The sequence below is a fragment of the Solanum lycopersicum genome, chromosome 8 (genome assembly GCF_036512215.1).
Source record: "Solanum lycopersicum chromosome 8, SLM_r2.1".
Lineage (NCBI taxonomy): Eukaryota > Viridiplantae > Streptophyta > Magnoliopsida > Solanales > Solanaceae > Solanum > Solanum lycopersicum.
Window position 1 is genome coordinate 63,910,744 of NC_090807.1, and position 20,223 is coordinate 63,930,966.

Below are 20,223 nucleotides of genomic sequence, written 5' to 3' on the forward strand. Positions count from 1 at the left end.
TAGATCACTAATAGCATATTTTTATTTCAAAACTTGCTAATATGTTGTGGTCATTTGCTTGCTTGTCTTTATCCTTTTAGGAAATGAAATGGGATGGTGGATAAACAAACAGTTGAGTGAGGAAAATTGAGAGTTGGAATTTTGGTTAAGGAGATCCCATTTTAATTTCTTCTCGTCTTCTTTCACTCTAGGCTTCCTGCAAGCCTTATCTAGCTGTGACCTAAACATATTTCATCTGTTTCACCGTAATACATTGTATCAGTTGTTTTGAAGTGTGTGATTGTTTTTGAGAAATTCACAGGACTTACCAAGTAAATGCGTGTCAGTTGTTTTGAAGTTTCTAATCGTTTTTGAGAAATTCACAGGACTTACCAAGTAAATGAGATTTGATCCTGTGATGTCTTTCTCTAAATTTGCCATGTTAGCATAGCTGCATAGGTCCCTGTTTGATGTGTAGATTGTATTTGTATTTTTTTTTTGAAAATGAGTATTTGACCTTTGAATTATGTTATAGTATTAGTCCCAGTTACAGGCTTGTAATACTTGTAGCAACATGTGCAGTTTATTCAAGATCATGCTGCTAATGTATGTGATCGTAGCAACAATTTGGAGTGTGTACCAGTAAAATTGCTCATCCTTCTTTTGAGCTTCATCCATGAGTTACAAGTACTCCAAGGGAGACTGGTTGACTGCTTGAAAACAGGAAGTTCGAAGACAAGCCTTAGCATTTCTGACAAAGTTGACCAATATTCAATGATGAAAAGCTCGACCATTTTTGTGGTGTTCTCTAAATTATTTTTCTCTATATTGGTTAGTTACCAGAAATCTTTTCTGTTATATCATTAATGGCCTTTATAAGATTTCTCTCAAATCCTGAGCTGCATGCCTACAGGATGCACTAGTCTCGTATGCTGGAATGTCATGCAGCATTTTTTGGTCAAAACACATGGACGAGGGTGGAGATTTTTCTGGCTCCATCCGAGGCAGACTGGGGGGTCCAAGTCAGCGTCGGTTGTCGTCTTCATTGACCAGTTCAGTTTTGCAGGCTGTATGATCCTTTATGACATACTGTTATGGGCATGTATACTGCATTCATGCAGACCTTTGATGTTGATGTGGAATGTCTATCATATTTATATTTTGAATTAATTATATCTTATTAAACTAATAACCTCTAGCAGTTAGGGTCTCAGCATCTAACTTTTTGATATGTATGTGATATATGGAGCTATTAGTTTCTGTAGTCATGATGGAGATCAGTAATATTTTCTGGTCAGACTCTTTAGATGCATTCACAAAATGAAGAAGACGACCATTTGAATTGAAATGTACCATATTTATATAAGGATATTGCATGTTCTGCTCTCTGCTTAACCTTTGTTTTCTTAATCCTCAATCATCTTTCAGAATTCTTTTCTATTGTTTTGTAATGTAGTTCGTCATAAAACTTAATTTGAAATTTCTCGGGGATATATTCATTTTTCTCTCTCAGGTATATTCATAATTGTTGTCTTTTAATTCTTTGTTAGATATGGGGGGTACATAATTCTCTCTGTTAAACATCCCAAGTGTTTGATCTTTTAATAAATAGGGTGTATGTGAAATTGTTGCTATAAATGGCTCAATATGTTTCTTCACATAAAGACACGTTTCTTATTGCTTCTCCATAAACATGTGAAGGATCTACCAATCTTTTCTCCTTATTCCATATTTGCCTAGTTTGTGTATCTTTTCTTTTCAGCTATCAGATTTGTAAGCAACTGACTTTGTGTTCTAACAAACCTTTGGATAGGTGACGTCTATAAAAGCGGTTGCTTCCATCTCCAGTTGGTCCGCACAGTTTGGCACTGATGCTTCGCTTGCGTCTGTTGTTACCTATCTGTGGAACTTTTGCTGGAAGATTAGTAGTACATCTCCGGCATGTAGTTCAGAGGTAAGATTTGGAAATCCTGGATGTGCTTAGGCATACATTAAGATATAATAGCCAATTGATTTGAATATCTTGCTTCCATTGTCCTTTCTTAATTCTTAAACCAGCTCGAGGCAGAAATATGCTTAGCAGCATATGAAGCAGCAGCAGGTGCTTTGGAAGGATTACTGTCCATGTTCCATCTGCTGTTACATCATGTCACAGAAGATGACGAGTTAACTTCATTAAAAGCTGATGGTAAACCAGTCTTGGATTCCTTACTCAGGACATTGCTACAGAACATCAACAACATAATTGCAGTGGGAAATTTGGCACGAGCTCGACGAGCAGTTCTATTGAACTGGAAGGTGATCTTCTTTGCCTTTAGTTGGTACATGCATAAAGGTATATATTAACAAGGAGATTATATCTTGTGTATTGCACGTGTAAAATTCATTTTAATAATGTTTGCAAAAGACTGAAGGGAGGGTGGTGATCTCATTGTGCAAAAGGGTTGTTTAAAATAGTTCGTGGTATAGAAGCACTAGTAATATTTAACATCTCTGATGCTTCATCACCTGAAAATGAAAGTAAAGAACATTTAATTGTCCTAAACATCTCCCTGTAGCTCGAGCTTGCAAGCTAGCTTTTGCATCGCCTCTAGAAGTAGTCAAATGAAAACCCATGGCAGAGATAAAGAATGATATAGCACATCTGGAAAAGCTGGTATATCGGTGTTTCAATTGGAATACACAAAGCAGAACAGATGTCTTAAATTTGAGGCTAGGAAAAAATAGGCAAAGTGCACAGAGAATTAATAACTAATGTATTACAGATAACTATCTTGAATATTATCTGTGTTCATTTTGCTACCTAAGATGCAAGTTTCAAGTGGATCAAGTTGTATTGGTTGAGGTATGGATTACGACAAAGAGGAATAATAACCTATAAAAAAAGGCTTAAAATAATTTTAGTTTACTACCTTTTGTTTGAAATATTGGGATGTCAAAAGAAAAGAGAAAGATTGTTTGTTTTGGCAAGCAGTTTGTGTATAGTAAATATAAGCAGGTAATTGTTAGGTATAATTTTATCCATTGAGATGTTAAGTATAACTTTTAGTCCCAGTACTTGCTTTGATTCTATTTATTATTTTAGAGGATCTGTAACTTTGTTAGAGTTTTTTCTTCTTTTACTTGTTCTGGTTTGAGTAACCAGCATTGCTCTTTTATTCTAGGGATTACACTCGTGGTTGTTGAAATTGATGTGCTTCCATGATAATGTGGTCTTCTTTTATGATTTCAGTGGATATGCATCGAGTTGCTACTATCAATTCCCAATCATGCACTTAAGAGTGGAGTGCATTTGAGAAAACATAATTCTTACTTCTCAGATGCAACACTTATATGGACTTTTGATGATCTTGTTGACAGGTATGCAACAATATGTATATGCTTAGCAATCACTTAGTAGAAATTATTTGGGTTAATTCTACCTTGCCTTTTAATTATGAGTTTTGTATTCATGATTCTCTTCCTTATCAGAGTCTACTTCTACCACAAACAGATTGAAATGGTGAGGTTAGTTATTATCTAAACTATAAATAAGATGAGTTGTGCGACCCTTTGCATTAAGATTTCCCGTAATAATAAAATTTTCAATTGCCAATAAAACTTTTGTGCCGACCTCATTAATTCAGTAACCAAAGCTTTTGACATCCTTCAGTATTCCTAGTCCCTCGTGTATCCTGCTCCCTAGCCTTACAGTTATTATGTCCTGCAGGACCTTGTAGTATTTTTTTTCCTTTAGTGTTGAAGTTTAAACTAGGCTACTGTGGGAAACCTCGACTCTTTTTGTTTTTGGTAAGAATAATTAGAGTTTGATTCATTTTGGTTGCGAAATTGTAGATTTATTTGTACGGTTTTGATTGTAAAGCTTAGTAGCCGAAAAATTTATGACACACAAAGTGTATTTTTTGAGCTTCTTTAGAATCCGTCAACATATTGAACTTGTCATTAAATTTTAACCGAGATCTAGGATCAGAGCCATTACTAAATATTTTGCTTGTATCAGCTTCATACAATTACTGCTAGTAAGGTCTGATTGATATGGTTGCAGCCTTGAGAATGCTGGAGACGCTTCTGTTTTACCCATGCTGAGATCTGTCAGATTAATCATGGAGCGGTTAGCTCTGGGAACGGAAGGTTCAATGGTTTCTGCTTGTCATGGGATTGACATCCAAGTATGCTTAACTGTGGTTTTGATATTGTACTTTCCTCTATTTCAAGTTCTATGTTGTTTTTACTCATCAATTAAAGTTAATTTTTTCATGTTGTGCAACTCATTAATCAACATAAATCTCTTCAAGACAGAGAATAAGTTAAATGAGTTCTAGTCTCTTAGTCGTTTAATGATATATGCCAAATGTGCGCCTAACCTAGCAGTTTAGGAAACTGGAGGGAAGATATTGAGACCAGAGTTTGAATTCGATAACAACCCCAGCGTAATTCCTCAAGTGGAGGTGTAGGGAGGGTAGTGTGTACGGACCTTACCTCTTCCTTGGGAGGTGGAGACGTTGTTTCCAGTAGACCCTCGGCTTAAGGAAAAGCATATTAGTACAAATAAAAAAAGAAAGAGGAAATACATCAAATTCCCCCCGAACTTGGCTGTGAAACTTACTTTAATACTTTAACTATACGGGCATTCAAATACCCCCTAAACAACTTTCAAGTGAATTAAATACCCCCTTAATGACTGATGTGGCAAATAAGATTTTTTTTTTCTTCATCTTCCTCACACCCCACCACCCCTTGCCTCCCTCAGCCACCACCTGCACTACTTCCGTATTTTCTTTTTAGAATTCCCCTTTTTCTTTTTTTTTTCTTCGAAATCCTTCACCCTCATCCTACTTCTCCTTCCTCGAACCCTCCATCCGCACCCTTCTTTCTCCTTTTTTCGAACTCCTTTGTCTCAGCCACCATCTACCTCATCCCTTTCTTCTTATTCATCTGATGAACCTCTTTCTCCTTCTTCGGTACACTCATAACCCTATTTCTTTTCTATCACTAAATGAGAATAATTTCAAATTATTCTCACTTATTCTTAGATGTGATGAACAATAAAAAAAATAAAAAAAATCAGCAACTTATTCTTACTTCAAGATCACTACTTATGAAGGTGTTTCTTGATTTGATGAACTTAAAACTCTTTTTAGTGAAAGTTTATAATTTTTTCATCTCAAATTAAATTTAATTTGTAACTATGTATTTACTTCGGTAATGTGCCTTAACGCTTGATGTTTTTTATGAAAATGGTTTTGAAAATTTTGGATCCGTGGAGTTTGATGTTTTTTGAGAATTTTTTACTTTTTATTTTCCTTTTTTATAATCTTGAGTTCTTTTTCTTTTTTTCTTTCTAAAATTGTGAATTAAGAAACTAAAAAAGGAATAATAAACTCAAAATTTAAATAATTATCAATGTGGCAGTGGCGTCGTACTGATGTGTCGATGACATGACGCGTGTGGGATGCTCTTGCCATTGTGAGACTGGTCTTATAAACCGGGGGTGGATTAAATTTTTTTTTTTTGGGGGGGGGGGGGGTAAATAATTATATGGAAAGCTAAAGTATTAAAAGTAAATTTTGCTGCCAAGTTTAGGGGGAATTTTATGTGTTTTCTCTAAAAGAAATAATGGAAGTGAAGAAGTCATGGCAAATACTACAGGAAGCATGACAAAGCTTTTTTGGAAAAGAACAATCTCAAAAAAAAAAAGGAAGGATTTTAGAAAAAGAAGGAACTATAACTATATCATAATATGTGATAGTTTTTTTTGAAATTGGTAAGTTTGTCTATTCCTTAAAAGTCAGTACTAAAACTGTACTGGTCAGTATTTACAACATGTACTTCAAATCCTACTTTCTTTTACTAAAGTGAGTCTAGCACATCAATTATGGATAGTATCATTCGAGTATAATTGATTACACAAAAACATAGTAGCATAAGACAATTAGTTTGATTTTTTAAACTATTCTCAACACTATCAGAAGCTCTGGAGTTTCTTTCCTTCCATATTGCCCACTATATACTAGCTGAGACAATTCTCCATCTGTCTCTATTCTTGGATTACTTTTCCTACTTCCTCCTAACTCGGGATTGCTTCTGTGATCTTGGCAGGCATGGTCTATGACATACCCTTAAGATACAGGAATAACCTCCATAGTTGGCCAGTGATCTTGCAGTGTAGAAAGCCATGATTAACTGTCTCAGCATTTTCCCTACGAAAGAAACATCTAGAACATAATGGCATCCCCTTCTCTTTAAATTGTCATGAGTCAGTACAACCTCCTTGGTAACAACCAGACAAAACATGCCACGTTGAGTGGAATTTTTGACTTCCAGATTACTCTCCATGGCCAGTGACTATGAGGTTGATTAGTTTGGTCAACCAGTTTTATGCACAACCCATGTTAAAGTTTCCCTTTCGATTGCCTTTCCACCACAAAATGTCTTGACCTCCTTCCAGCTACCTCTTCCCCTACATCTTCATTTCTGATTCTATCACTCCTAGTATGCCCACATATCCACCAAACATCCTCATTTACTTTCATATTATGAACATGAGAGTTTTTGACTGACCAACACTCCATCCCATATAACATTGTTGGTCTAACCACCAAGCCATAGAACTTGTCTTTAAGTTTAGACTGAATCTAGCTGCTTGAGTTTTAAAGATAACAATTTATGAGCGCCACTGATTTCTGACTAGTAGGATAGTCGTAACAGCTGGGGTAGACAATTTTCCAGATGCAATCTACCCCAACGTATGTTTGCTGGCAGACCTGTACGGATCTTTCTAATGGCATAAAATAATATTTCTTCATATCAATGCAGACTTAGCTAAAGATAGGGCTCGATAGGTTTTAGACTTGGTAGAGAACTTCTATCAAAGGAGAAGTGGAGATTCATGTAGCCAACCCTGACTTGTTTGTGTCTGAGCGTAAGTGTTGTTGTGACAGTTTAGGTATTTCTGTATTCGAAGAGATATTGAACTAGGTGTGGTGTTTATGGAGATAACTATTGTGTCAAGACTTGATAATAAGATTCATTGTGATCCTTTATATCATTCAATTTTGTTGTTGGAACAGGGAACTAGATAAATTTTCATTTTGCTCGTCCCTTATCCTTACCCCTTGCCCCTTTCCAGTATGATAAATCAGTTGACTTTCTGCTAATAGAAGGTGGGCATTTTATGTGATGTCAGGTGAATCACCTGTTGAATATTCACTAACTATGGTCTCTACGCAGATGATGTGGAAGCTGGTGCGCTCTTCTTGGATTTTACATGTCAGCTGCAAAAAAAGGAGAATTGCTCCAATTGCTGCACTTCTGTCTTCTGTGATGCACTATTCTGTTTTTGGCAATGAGAAGATGCATAAATATGAGAATGCACCTGGACCTTTGAAGTGGGTGGGTAGTCTCCCTCCCTTCTATGTGTTTGTGCTATGTTTTTAGTGATTCTGTGCTGATAAATTACTTAGCTCATTTGCTAACCAGATTTTTTTGGAAAAGTAACTACATTCTCCACTTCTGCAGTTTGTGGAGAAAATACTTGAGGAGGGCACTAAAAGTCCACGAACCATTCGGTTAGCCGCCTTGCATTTAACTGGACTTTGGCATGCTTATCCAAGTATTATAAAGTTCTATATGAAAGAACTGAAGTTATTAACACAATATGGTTCAGGTATGTCCTTAATTTTCATATTGTGTCAGTTATCATGTTATTGACTGTAAATATGTAGAGTAGTTTCCTTAATGTCATTTCAGTATCTTCCGATGACAGTGAACTTGTTCTTTTTTGCACGTGCAATTTCATCCCTCTTCAGTTGCATTTGATGAGGATTTTGAAGCAGAATTGTCTGAAAATCGTGATGCCAAAATTGAAGTATCAGTTCTGGCTAAAAGCCCAGATCCTGAGCTGACTGAAGTAAGTCATACCATCTCTATTTTGAGATCACCCTCTACATGCATGAACCTCTCTGGTACAAAAGAATGAAGGCAGCTCACCGATTGATGTCATTATATTGTTCTTAAACACTAGAAGAAAGCTGACCTTATTGCCCCTAATTTTGTCAGGTCTGCTGATATTTTGATCATTGTTATGGCACCAGCCATCTTTATTTTAACCAAAATTAAACTGAGCTCCAATGCGTTACCATTTCTGTTTTATCAGCATTCTTGCTGTGCTTCTAGGCAAGCCATGTTATGAATGAGAAATGCAGTTTATGGACTTGGAGTTTCTTTGACAAATTAACAAAAGGCTTTTATACAAATTATTCCTTAATTTTCTATTTCAAGTTTCTTTTTGCATATGAAGATAAAATTTAGTTGACTAAATCTATTTAAATTGGAGAACCTCATGGTTTCAGTAAGTTGTTATCAAATGCATTTTATAAGCGACTAGCGCTTCATGCTTTCCATTTTATTTCTATCTATGTTTTCTATTCTTAGCTCAATCTGTTGGATAAAAAGTAGTATAGTTTATTCCAAAGTTATTCTTCTTTGGCCTCTGTGAACAGTAAATAACGTTTAGTTAATTTTGGCTCCCCCGCGCACCCTGCACCTGGAAATTGTCCTAACATTCAACTAGTTTCTGATGGGAGTGATCCTGTGCTGGCTTTGTACCAGGAATTTATCAACACAGAGCTGTATGCACGTGTCTCGGTGGCAGTTATGTTCTCCAGACTTGCAGAAATAGCCAGTACTCACAATGAAGATAGAAACGGTAGTGATGCTCTAGTATCTGGCAAGATGTTCCTACTCGAACTTCTCAATTATGTGGTATTGAATTCTTCTCTCGTCATCCTTCTTGAACTCCAACTTCCAACTCCCAACTCAATAGTCAATACAATAAAAAAAGAAGCAAACTTCCAGAAATTGTGTGGGTTTAAAATTTTGGGTATTATTTTCTTTAGCTACTGTTACACTGTTTTTTTGGTTAGTGTATAACGCAATGACATACCTAATTCGAGTATATGTCAACTTATAGACGGTAACCGCTCGTGTACTTGCATATCGTTAAATAGATAAGAAATTACACATTTATGCTTAAATATGTCATGTTTAATACTACACAACAATGTACGCAACTAGCAAGTGCACGTAAATTCGTACAGTGATTGTTGACTATGCTTCACGTAACTTATCTGTGGAGGTACCAACTTCTAGATTGTTTATGCAGGTGAACGACAAAGATCTTGCTAAAGAGTTGTGTAAAAAGTACAGTGCAGTAAGTACTTCTTTTGTTTTTTCCCATCACTATTCTAGTTCTTGTGATTTTTCTTGGATGTGTGTGTTCTGCCCCTCTGGTAATAAAGATTTCTAGTTCGAGGAGTTCACTAAACGGCTCTATTGATATTTATCTGAGTTAGTGGATGCTTTTCAGTAAATCTGAGAGTAACAAATATGTAAGCTGCACCTTAAGTCTGTTTCCATCTCTAAATTTGCAAGCTTTTCTTTACCAGTTTTGTATATTAGCCCCTTATCCTTTTTTGGTTTTTGCTCAAATATGTAATTATTCCAGAACTTCCTTAGTGTTGTTACTATAATGCTATTATCTTTCTGTGAGAAAGTTTAGCCCTTATCTTTCGTCTTCCTGGGCAGATTCATAGGCGCAAAGTTCGTGCATGGCAGATGGTATGCATTTTGTCACAGTTTATTGATCAAGATATAGTCCAGCAAGTTACCCACAACTTGCATGTATCTCTCTATGTAAGAACTTCTGCTTGACAATCTATTTATTGCTCTTTTATATATTTGAATCCTGATTGACTGTTATTGCCACCCGAAAGAAAAAAGGAAAAAAAGGAGCCCAATTTTGCAGACCTGTCTTAAGATAAGAATATTATTGGATTTTTTAGCACTAGGTTTGGAGATGTTTGTGCTAGATATTATTCATAGACTTCTTCTGTTGCCCTTTCTAATTGCCACTGTTTCTGTTCCGCTGAAAATTTGGGATCTGCTAGCTATTCTTCATGGCTCTATCCTACTTTGTCTTGGACATTTCATTTTTCGGGGTATTTCCAGAATTTTATGCACATCTTATATTAAGAAATAGACAAACTGCCACCGGATACCAACATTGTGGTATAGCTACCAGATGAATAATAATTATGACAATTGTTCTTGGTAATAATATTTTGCAATATATACATTATTAATAGGGTGCTGGAAGTCAAGCTATGATGGTAAATTTTATAAGAAGCTTTGGATGATTATCCGACTAAGTGTTGTGTGGAGTATATAGGAAATGCTTCGAAGAACAATGAAGTGATTCAAGTTGTTAATTAACAGAGAATTCGCCCTCCCCAAGCCCCCCCCCCCCCCCTCTTATCCCCTTACCCCCACGAAAAGGGGTGAAAACTATAGAAGAACAGGTAATTTGATTTAGGTAGTTTTGGTTCAAAATTCTCAAGAATTTCATTAGCATCTGCTGCTTCATGCAATATATACAGTTATGTACATGTTTGTTTGTACATGAAAGTCAATATTAGTGTCCATATGTGCTCACATGATTGGCCTCCTATATCAAGCAGCTCTATTGCTGATCCTAATGACTCTTACTGTTCTTTTCCATGTAGAGGAACAATTTCCCTTCGGTTCGACAGTATTTGGAAACATTTGCGATCAATATCTACTTGAACTTCCCTTTGCTGGTATGGAATTCTCTGATAAATTCATTTTTTAGGTTGTTCTATTCGTAAGATTGGACTTTTCCATGTTGTGCCATTTGACATTATGATATCTTGTGTGACATTAGCTTATTTTCCTTATTATGCGATATTCTCCTTTTTCCTCCAGTCCATTTGTGTGTGTTCCCTTCATGTTTTTCTTTCTGGTTTTTCTCTTTCCTAGTCTGTGACGTTCTGAATATGTGTGAATGTCCTGGTAGAATAGTTATGCTAATGCTTCAAATGTTCCTATTTATATACAAGTGCAAGGAAAAGTAAGTGCCAACACATTGTGTGGGCGTGCAATTCAGCCCTCTTTTGGGCATGAATTTCATCCTTTTGGGGCTTGATTTTTCAGCACTTTGGGCATGAAAATAAGCTCTTTCGGGCTCCATGTGGGCCCCAATCTTCCTCCTCTCTGGCTTGACCTTGGACCATGAAATAAGTATAACCCTTGGCCCACTCATCACAACAATTCCTGAGCTAATTCGTAGGCGCTTCTTCCATGATAAGCATCGCCTTGATCTCCCATTGAAGCTCAACATCTTGCATCTCCTTAACTTCCAAACGTCATTCAAGTCCTTCGATAGAGATGCCACCATGGATGCTATCAGATGACTGGTCACACAATTCAAAATGGTCCCAGAGTAAGTTTCACTCTACTCTTGGTTTCCCTAATGTGAGGGCTCCCATGTGATGTGTCCACACTCTTATTATGTTCACTCATAATCAAAAAGAATTTTCACTTGTTGGGCATATGAAAAACATCAAGCGCGCTCATGAGTTGATGAGATGACCACAAAATCAATATTTGAGTTTGGACTTTTGCTGCACATGCAGTATGGATTTAGTATGAGATGAGCTTTCCGCAAGTCTTTGATACCTCTATAGCACTATCCATCTCTATTTACTAAGGAGTTGTTTCCCGAGTTACCGATGATTGTTTCTGTTGAACAAATTCATAATGATTATGTTATTGTTGAAAGTAAAGAAATCATAAAGAATATTGTGTATAATATTCTTACTGATTATGTCATAATAATTAGGGATCCAAGAATTGAGAAACTTAGTTTATGTACCCCCAAAATCCTATATGAAAAGCCTTGTCGCGACTACTAAGTAAGTTGTTAACTACTTAACTATCCTACATGAGTTTCCCTTTTCTCGTTACCAAGAATCTTTCCTTTATTTGATAGATGAGTGCTTCAGTATTATGCATTTTTCTTTTGCAGGTTGGGCAAGAATTAGTACCATTGCTGCGAGATTATAATATGCGACCTCAGGTGAGCTTTTTCTCATTCCACTTTCTAACATATAAGATGTTAATACTTCATACTTACAAATAAATTAGAATGGTACAGCATAGGCTAGTATAATACCCACACAAGGATGAAATACACTGAAGAATAATAGATAAATCGTCACATTTTTAGCCTCCCCTTTATGACTTTCGTCACTTAAAAACGTCACAATTATTGATTTTTAATCTGTCTTTTGTGGTCAAATTTGGAAAAGCTTGTACTTAGAAGGGAGTACAAGTTACAACATCCTTTGATTAGGCAACAAGACATCAAAATTGCAAATGCTTGTCTCTGCTGGACATCACAGTTCTTCATTCTTCCACTGGAGAATATAATGTATAGTGCTGCGACAACATTCGTTGTGACTGTTCTTCAAAACAGGATTTTTTTTTCTTCAATAAACTAACAATGAAAGTTAGTGCAAACTTTATATCCAAATTGTACTGATGTGAAAAATTTTAGAGGCAGTGGAGGGGACCAGCATGTTAATATTTTTGTTTGCTTATTTTGATAAATTAGCACAACTTCAAATCACTTTAATTTAAAGTGAAAGAAGTACTCTGCCCTCATAGGGTAAGGGATTTGAAAATGCACTGACTAAATGATTTGTCAAATTGTCATGCATGTCCATTTTTTGGTAGGGGAGGTCAACTATAGTTATCTTCTTTTAGTAGACTGAGGTAGAAGTCAAAGTATATTAATTTTACTTTGTTATCATGTGACTACACTGACCAAATGATAAGATATGTAGTTTACTTCTACCTTCAATTGTTCTAATTAATTGTTGCCTATCCACTAGCGATGACGGAAAACATCACCTTATGTTTTCTTACGGTTGCAGGCTTTATCTTCCTATGTGTTTATAGCTGCAAATATCATCCTTCACTCAACTGAAGAGTACAAGTCCAGACATCTGAGTGAACTACTACCTTGTATAATTCCTTTGTTGACCTCACACCATCATACTCTACGTGGTTTCACCCAGGTTAGTTCCTTTGTGTTGTGGACTTTGTGGTCTTAGCTGAGCATATTAATTGTCACTGTTATTTTAAGTGGGATGTTTTGTTTTTCCTTTGTAGTTATTAGTGCATCAGGTTCTGCAAAAATTGTTGCCATCACATTCTAGTTTCTATGCAACCATGACTTTGGAGGAAAAGTGCTTTCAAGATTTGAGATCGTATTTGCAAGATAACCCTGACTGTGCGCGGTAAGTTTTATTGTATGGGCTTGTCTAAGATAATATTTCTTTTCTTTTGTTTTTTACCTTTCTGAATCATTCAGATTCAGCCCATTAAGTTCATTTGTTTTATTTTTTTAAAAACCTCAAAATGGATCTGAAGAGGTCTGCACGAACCAGATCTGTAGGAGACTCTTAACAATATTCAGACTCATTCGATAAATTATCAAATAATAAATCATAACTTTTTTGCTTTGGGCGTGTGTTTTCATCTCTTAACTAAAAACTTTTTTCTCACTTTTTTCAATCAAAAACCATTTTTTCCCAATCGGTAAGTTTTCACAAATCCTTTTAAGTATTTCTTTTTATATTAATAATTTTCTTGTCTTGTGTGTCAAGAACAATAGTTGCAATAATATTTTTGGTGTCTATTGTTTATCAAGGTTTTTGAATTAAAAAAATAGTACTCCAAATCATGATTATCAAAACTTTTAAAACTTGTTTTTTTAACAAAAGTGATGTATTTTGTTGAAATGATAATTTTATAATATTTTATTAATATAATGTTCAATTTTACTTTCACATTCGAATATTGAAAACAAACAACATTAATTATTTAGTGTTCTGATTTAGAGACCACATCTTAATATTCAGATGTGTATTCAGATCAAAACACCCAAATCTTAATGCAAATCTTAATATTCAGATGTTAATCTTAATGGAAGCAAATGAGGCCTTAGTGTTCCTTCTAGCAGAGACGAAAAAAACACCGTCTCACAAAAGTATTTTATGTACAAATATTATGACAAACAAGGGTTGAGAAAGAAGTATATATCAAACACGGAACAAAACAGAAGTATGGGCTAACAAGGGTTGAGAAAGAAGTATATATCAAACACGGAACAAAACAGAAGTATGGGCTTAACTATTCATCACCATCAAATCAGTAGAATCTCATCCTTTATCACCAAACTGAAACATAATGTTACATGTAATCACTCAATGGAAGAATGGCACAATAGAACAGGTTACTATTTATAGGAAAGACGGTCACTAGACTATCTGCTCAAATTTAAATATTTTTCCGTTTCTGCTTTTTTCTTATTTTCCTATATATTTTTCTTTCTTTTCTCATCTTCTTCATTTAAACCAACTGATATTTTCTCCAACCCAGTCCCATCCACCTCCATCTCCACAAATTCTTCTCCATTTTTCTGTTCTTTTTTGAAAAACAAAAAAGAATGTATGATTTTCATAATTGAACAAACAACCATTATCACTGATACACCACAACATCAGCAGTAATATTTTTGTAGTTTTCCAGTGAGACAGAAGGATTTGGGGGTTCTTGTGGTTCTCTGTTTGCATAAGTAGTACAAAGATGTTGTCTAAAATTAATTAAAGCGATATCTTGCATCAATTCTCCCTTGATTAATTGATTTTGCAATAAATATGTGAAAGAATTTTGGGATCTAAATCACGTTCAAGAGCTTCATTTTCTGAATCCAAATGATAATATGCTTGCTGAGCAGCTGACAGCTTCTTCCAGAGTTTGAAGCAAAATGGCTTTGAGTGGGAATCTAAATAGGGCTAAAAGAACTGAGTTGGAGTTGATAAGAGGAGTATGTTTTCAAGATGGATTCTTTCCAAAGTGTCATTTCTTGGCTATTTTGTTTGAGGATGTTTAACTTTTCTATTTTCCGCTGAGATGCTTGTTTAGTCGTTCAAATATTCATCTTTACTAGTAAGAAGGTATATAATTTAGGAAGAATAGGAAACAAGATGAAAAAAACTAAAAGTAGAAAAATATATAATCAATAAAAGAGATGTCGTAAAAATTGAAAAATGGAAGTAAAATAGTATTAAAAAAATATAAACTGTGTGACAAAAAATGATTGGTCCATGGCATACACTGCTGCTGTTAAAACTGGTGTTGGTCACAAAAGGTGGTATTTCTACCATTTCGGACAGTTACTGGAGTTCACATGATCCCTGCAAAGTTTAAGTGTTCTTTTGGTAAAACTGGACAAGTTGGGGGGTGGGGAGAATATGTATTGGAAGGAAAAAAATCTAAGGGTGTTTTAAGCGAAAGAGTGTACAATACAGAATATTAAGTGGAAAAGTTATTACTTCCTTAGGCTTTTGGTGTAAAGAACAAAATATAGAAGAGGAAATCCAATTAGTCAATTTTATAGGTTCTTCTAAGTACTTCTGTAATTTTTAATTGCAATGCTTTTTGGATGTGTCTCCAGCATAGTTCTAAATGCTACCAGTTCCAAAGAAAAAAAAAGAATATGTAGTAACCCAAAATAAAAAGATGTAATTAGTCAACCTAAAAAAGTACATGTAGACCTATTAATTACAAACCAAGTACAACTAATAGAAATCAAACCAAGGAGGAAGATAAATTGAACTGATACATGGAATTTTTAACTTGAAGAATTCTAGAGAGGTTTAACTTTTCTAAAGCACTCCAAATCTTGATGTTAAGATGGAAGTTTCCAATATCACGAGTTTGTGTCATGCCTACATCAAGTTATAAATTAATATAATAATGATTTATGGCATTACCCCTGTGCAGAAAATGTAGTGTATCTATATAATGTGCATAGACTATGGTTAGAATGTGCATAGACTTGAACTAATCATTTTTTTCTTTCTGCCACAGGTTAAGAGCATCAATGGAAGGTTACCTTGATGCTTTTGATCCAAAGAAGTCAGTCACACCGGCTGGAATTTTCAGTACTCGAGTTGAGGTGAGGGATTTGCAGATTGAGCTAGTCTTAGAGTATTCTCTCCTTCGGCAGATGCATTGTAACATTAGGAAGATTTTTTTTTTTTTAATTATTGCCTCATAGCTTGATGTCAACTAATACTTTATGCTAGGAAAGTTGTCCCTTTGATTGCCTTCCTAACTTCTTAATGTGAACCATATGTATTTTACCCTTGCAGTTTCAGAAGCACTGGAACTTAAAATTTGTTGATCCTTGTGGTACAACTGCTAATATGAGCATAAAATTGGTGTAGTTCCTTACAAAGCTTAATCATAACAATAATAAAATAATCCCTTTTATTAACTGTTGTCAAACATACGTTTCACACTTTAGCTCAGTGAAAGCAAGTATGCCAAGTCAGGCATAGTGACCATATTTCCCAGTTGTCTTTGCTCACATACTATTTCTAATTTCTGAAAACATGTCCTTATCTCACTGGTGATATATGTAGGAACTTGAATTCGAATGTGTACCAGCAACCCTCATGGACCAAGTAACTAATTTTCTAAATGTAAGTCTGCTCACTTTCACTATTTTGTTGTATTTCGTGGTTTTGTTGCTCACTTCCCTTTATTTCCAGGAGACTAGGGAGGATCTCAGATGCTCAATGGCCAAAGATGCAGCAGCTATCAAGAATGAGAGCTTGCTTGTTGACAATGATGGAAAGGGCAAAGAGACGTCTGAAAATCTTACTGAAGGGCAAACAGTAGTTCTGCCGGTGCAAGATATATCACTAGATTTTCAGAGGAAGATTACTGTTTCCAAACATGAAATGCAAAGTTTTTCTTCTGCCGTCTTGTTGGAGAATGAAGGACCGTTAAATTCATTACTAGGTAACTGAATAAAATACTGATTTCGTAATGATTTGCATCACAATTTGGTATGAGAAGGTGAATTACACAGAGGAAGCATTATATAAACTGTCCGTGCAAATAATTCGTCAGACCAATAAGTTCATTGCCAGAATAATTGCTTGTGACTTGCATCATGTACGTAATGTGCTAGCCTGGAATTTCCCCCGGATCCCCATCCATTCTCTCGAGGAAAAGCATTTTTATATCTTCACTAGTTTCTGTTTATGTAAAAAAAAAAAAAAAATTGATGAGTATGGTGTTTGGGCCGGCTTTCACGTACCTCGACTAATTCCACGGGATACATCCCACCAACAACAGGCACCAGATAACTCTGTCCAGGGAAGAATCACCTCGTGTTTTTTGTCTCCGCTGGGACTTGAACCTGAGACCTCATGATTCTCAACCTTTTCAATGACCACTAGGCCGCACCTGTATGTAATATTTATCTGCTCCTATTGATGTCACAGAAAGGCTGTCTTAATGCCATTTTTATCTCTTGTATCTGCTTGTCACTAACAAATAAAGTTCAAACTCTATTGCTAGTCTTTGAATAATTATATAGATGCAAGTTCATATCGACTTCAGGAGTGACGTGCCGCAGTAATAGGTTAAGTAACTATATGAACTTGTATGATATAGTAGTCATGTGGTGAAATTTATGAGAAGGGTATTTCCATCGCTTTCCATAATTTGTATCTCATGTATTTTCAAGATTTTTATTTCATTGATTGTCCTACTTGGTGCTTCTCTGTCAATGCAGACATAGAGAAGGAAGATCAGCTTCTTGAGAGAGTGTTGTACTCGAAAACTGTAGCTTTTGAGAAGTCGAATGCAAGTCAACAGGATATTATCCTTGTAGCATCACTAATTGATCGGATACCTAATCTTGCAGGATTGGCACGTACTTGTGAGGTGTGCAATCACGCTGTTGTTTCTATGCCTTGTGGATTTGGGTGTTGGTGTGTGCATGTTTTTTAGTTTCAGAAGGTTTATTGTTCTTTCTGATTGACTTGTAACAGGTATTTAGAGCGTCTGCACTGGCCATTGCAGACAAAAACGTAGTGAAAGACAAGCAATTCCAATTGATCAGGTTGTGATAGTATTACATTCATCTTTTGCTTTGTTTAAATTGCATGTGCTTGGGCTTTGCTTTGATTTTTCACATTGCAGATGCAAATAAATCTGAAGCAAGCCAGGTTGCAGGGAAATTTATAAATTTCCTATCTCATTCATGTTATGACATAACATTTTTAAATAGTAAATAAAAATCCTATTTTTGGCTGGATTTAAAATGAACTAGAATTAAGAAATAGGGTTTTTGGGATGAGCAATAAATTAAACAAACAAATCATGGATAAATATATTGAGGATCTGATGACATCCTCAAATAGAATAAAGATGATGTGGTTTGAAAGAATAACTGCATTGCCTGATATAATGAACTAACCCACAAATTCTTTTGAAGTCTCTTAATATTTTGCTTCTTTGTGCAAAATTTACTGGAATGTGCCTGCACACTTTGACTTATAGATTAACACTATGTCAAGGTGATTTTAGTGAAAGTTGCTGCATATTTACACCAAAGGTGATTTTAGTGAACTTTAAGGGGGTTAGGATTTCACAACTTGCAAATCCTCGATGTAAAATTTTGTTTTTGTGAATAGGAATTTTAGATCAGCATTACGAATGAATGGGAAAGTACCTGGATAGAGAGTGTTTTTTCTAAGTTGGAGAGGAAATGCTTGGTGTTAAATAGATTATCTTGATTATGGCTCCTTTTGTAGTTGACTGGAAGTATTTGTTGTATGTGTAGTGTAACTGCAGAGAAATGGGTCCCCATTATTGAAGTCCCAGTTATTAGTATGAAAGTTTTCTTGGAGAGGAAGAAGCACGAAGGTTTCTCCATCTTAGGTCTGGAGCAAACAGCAAACAGCATTTCTCTTGACCAATACGAGTTTCCTAAGAGGACGGTGAGTTTCGTATGGTCAACATGGTGTTTCTTCTTTCCTTGAGTGAATTATTTTATCTACACCAGTTTGATTGTAGATCTTCACTCTTGTTGCAAATGAATGGTCATGTGCCATGTGCATAAATAGGAGGACTTACAAATTAGTGGATCCTTCTATTTTCTTTATATTTGAACTGTCTATACCAATATCAATATTTTCTAATGTTTATAATTTGCTTACCATGTGGTTTATATAATTTATGGTTAGGAAAAAAGTGTCTTAATGCCAAACTTGGAAACGTGTGTGTATCACTAGGTTGACAATGATACCAATCTTTAGTGAAGGCACAACTCTACTTTTTGAAAATTCTCTTTCACGAAATGATTTTCTTACTGTTGTTTTATTCATGATTCGTAAATTAAATTGTTATTGATGTTATTCATGATTCGTAAAATAAATTGATATATTGATGTTATTCATGATTTCTTTAAAGACAACCTTTCAAATTAGTCTGATTATTGGTTGAATATTTGTAGGTCTTGGTCCTTGGCCGAGAAAAAGAGGGTATACCTGTGGACATCATTCACATCTTGGATGCTTGCATAGAAATCCCACAGTTGGGAATAGTTCGATCACTCAACGTTCATGTCAGTGGTGCCATTGCACTTTGGGAATACACTAGGCAGCAAAGATCCAGTAGCTGCTGACTTTCGCTACTAACTCCCTGCTTTCCTTTGGAGTGCAAGATAGCTTATTGTTTCTATCATCCTCATATTTACTGTATAATTACAGGTCACATATGTTATATTAGCAAATACACGTACATGTACCCCTCTGTATGTGGTGATATTGTTCTCGAGGGGCTCCAATTTTGTGTTATAGAAGATCTCTGCAAGTGATCTGAAGTTGAGGGAACAATCCATCATCCTTATGTTTCTTATTGAGTATTAGGAGTAGATTTTTCCCTCATTGTGTTGTGTTGTGTTTATTTCTCCAGCAGGTTTTATACAGTTTACTACTAAAAGTTTTGATTATTCAATGAAATTTGCAAGTACTTGCTTCTTGTTTTGAAGTATGGTTAGGGCTGATGATTCGAAATTTCTTCCTTTGTTTCTCTCTGTACACTGTACAGTCACCATAAAACAAGAGCAGGTCTCTTGTTAGTCCTTTAATTTTGTTACAACTTACTGGAGAGAATTGTCTACTCTATTTAAGAGATTACTCAAACTACCTGATTTCTCATGTTCATATTTATGTTTACCTATGGTCTTTGGGTCAAGTTTGCAAGTGACTTGAGCAAAGTCTACTTCAGGCAAATGTGACTACCTATACTCCAACTATAGGTACAAGGGCATAGCGATTAGCGAGCAGCCGAGCACAAAAGAGGAATTGAATGTGTCTTTATGAAGAATGAAGTCGAGTCTTAGAAAGAAGAGTGGTGTGAGAACGTTGTGTGAAATAAAAAAAGATAGGAAAGCAACTGAGTGCAAGACAAAAAAGGCAAAAGGTTTAGACAAGCCAAACAAAGAAAGATATG

At 35.4% G+C, this 20,223-nt stretch overlaps 1 protein-coding gene across 3 annotated transcripts in view; it reads left to right on the plus strand.

The window, feature by feature from the left end:
* Positions 1-19,761, plus strand: part of LOC101255721 (uncharacterized) — a 29,689-nt gene extending 9,928 nt beyond the window's left edge. For all 3 annotated transcript variants that reach the window (XM_010327218.4, XM_010327219.4, XM_069288592.1), the window contains 23 exons: positions 562-810; positions 893-1,048; positions 1,793-1,933; positions 2,038-2,277; positions 3,212-3,339; positions 4,025-4,148; positions 7,210-7,371; positions 7,498-7,645; positions 7,788-7,888; positions 8,590-8,742; positions 9,143-9,190; positions 9,565-9,672; positions 10,542-10,616; positions 11,864-11,914; positions 12,774-12,917; positions 13,012-13,139; positions 15,778-15,865; positions 16,335-16,394; positions 16,464-16,716; positions 17,498-17,649; positions 17,757-17,827; positions 18,551-18,707; positions 19,223-19,761. In XM_010327218.4, coding sequence (XP_010325520.1) covers positions 562-810; positions 893-1,048; positions 1,793-1,933; positions 2,038-2,277; positions 3,212-3,339; positions 4,025-4,148; positions 7,210-7,371; positions 7,498-7,645; positions 7,788-7,888; positions 8,590-8,742; positions 9,143-9,190; positions 9,565-9,672; positions 10,542-10,616; positions 11,864-11,914; positions 12,774-12,917; positions 13,012-13,139; positions 15,778-15,865; positions 16,335-16,394; positions 16,464-16,716; positions 17,498-17,649; positions 17,757-17,827; positions 18,551-18,707; positions 19,223-19,393 — 3,108 coding nt within the window. In that variant the 3' untranslated portion in view covers positions 19,394-19,761. The remainder of the gene's footprint in view (positions 1-561; positions 811-892; positions 1,049-1,792; positions 1,934-2,037; positions 2,278-3,211; positions 3,340-4,024; positions 4,149-7,209; positions 7,372-7,497; positions 7,646-7,787; positions 7,889-8,589; positions 8,743-9,142; positions 9,191-9,564; positions 9,673-10,541; positions 10,617-11,863; positions 11,915-12,773; positions 12,918-13,011; positions 13,140-15,777; positions 15,866-16,334; positions 16,395-16,463; positions 16,717-17,497; positions 17,650-17,756; positions 17,828-18,550; positions 18,708-19,222) is intronic.
* The last annotated feature ends 462 nt before the right edge of the window (positions 19,762-20,223 follow it).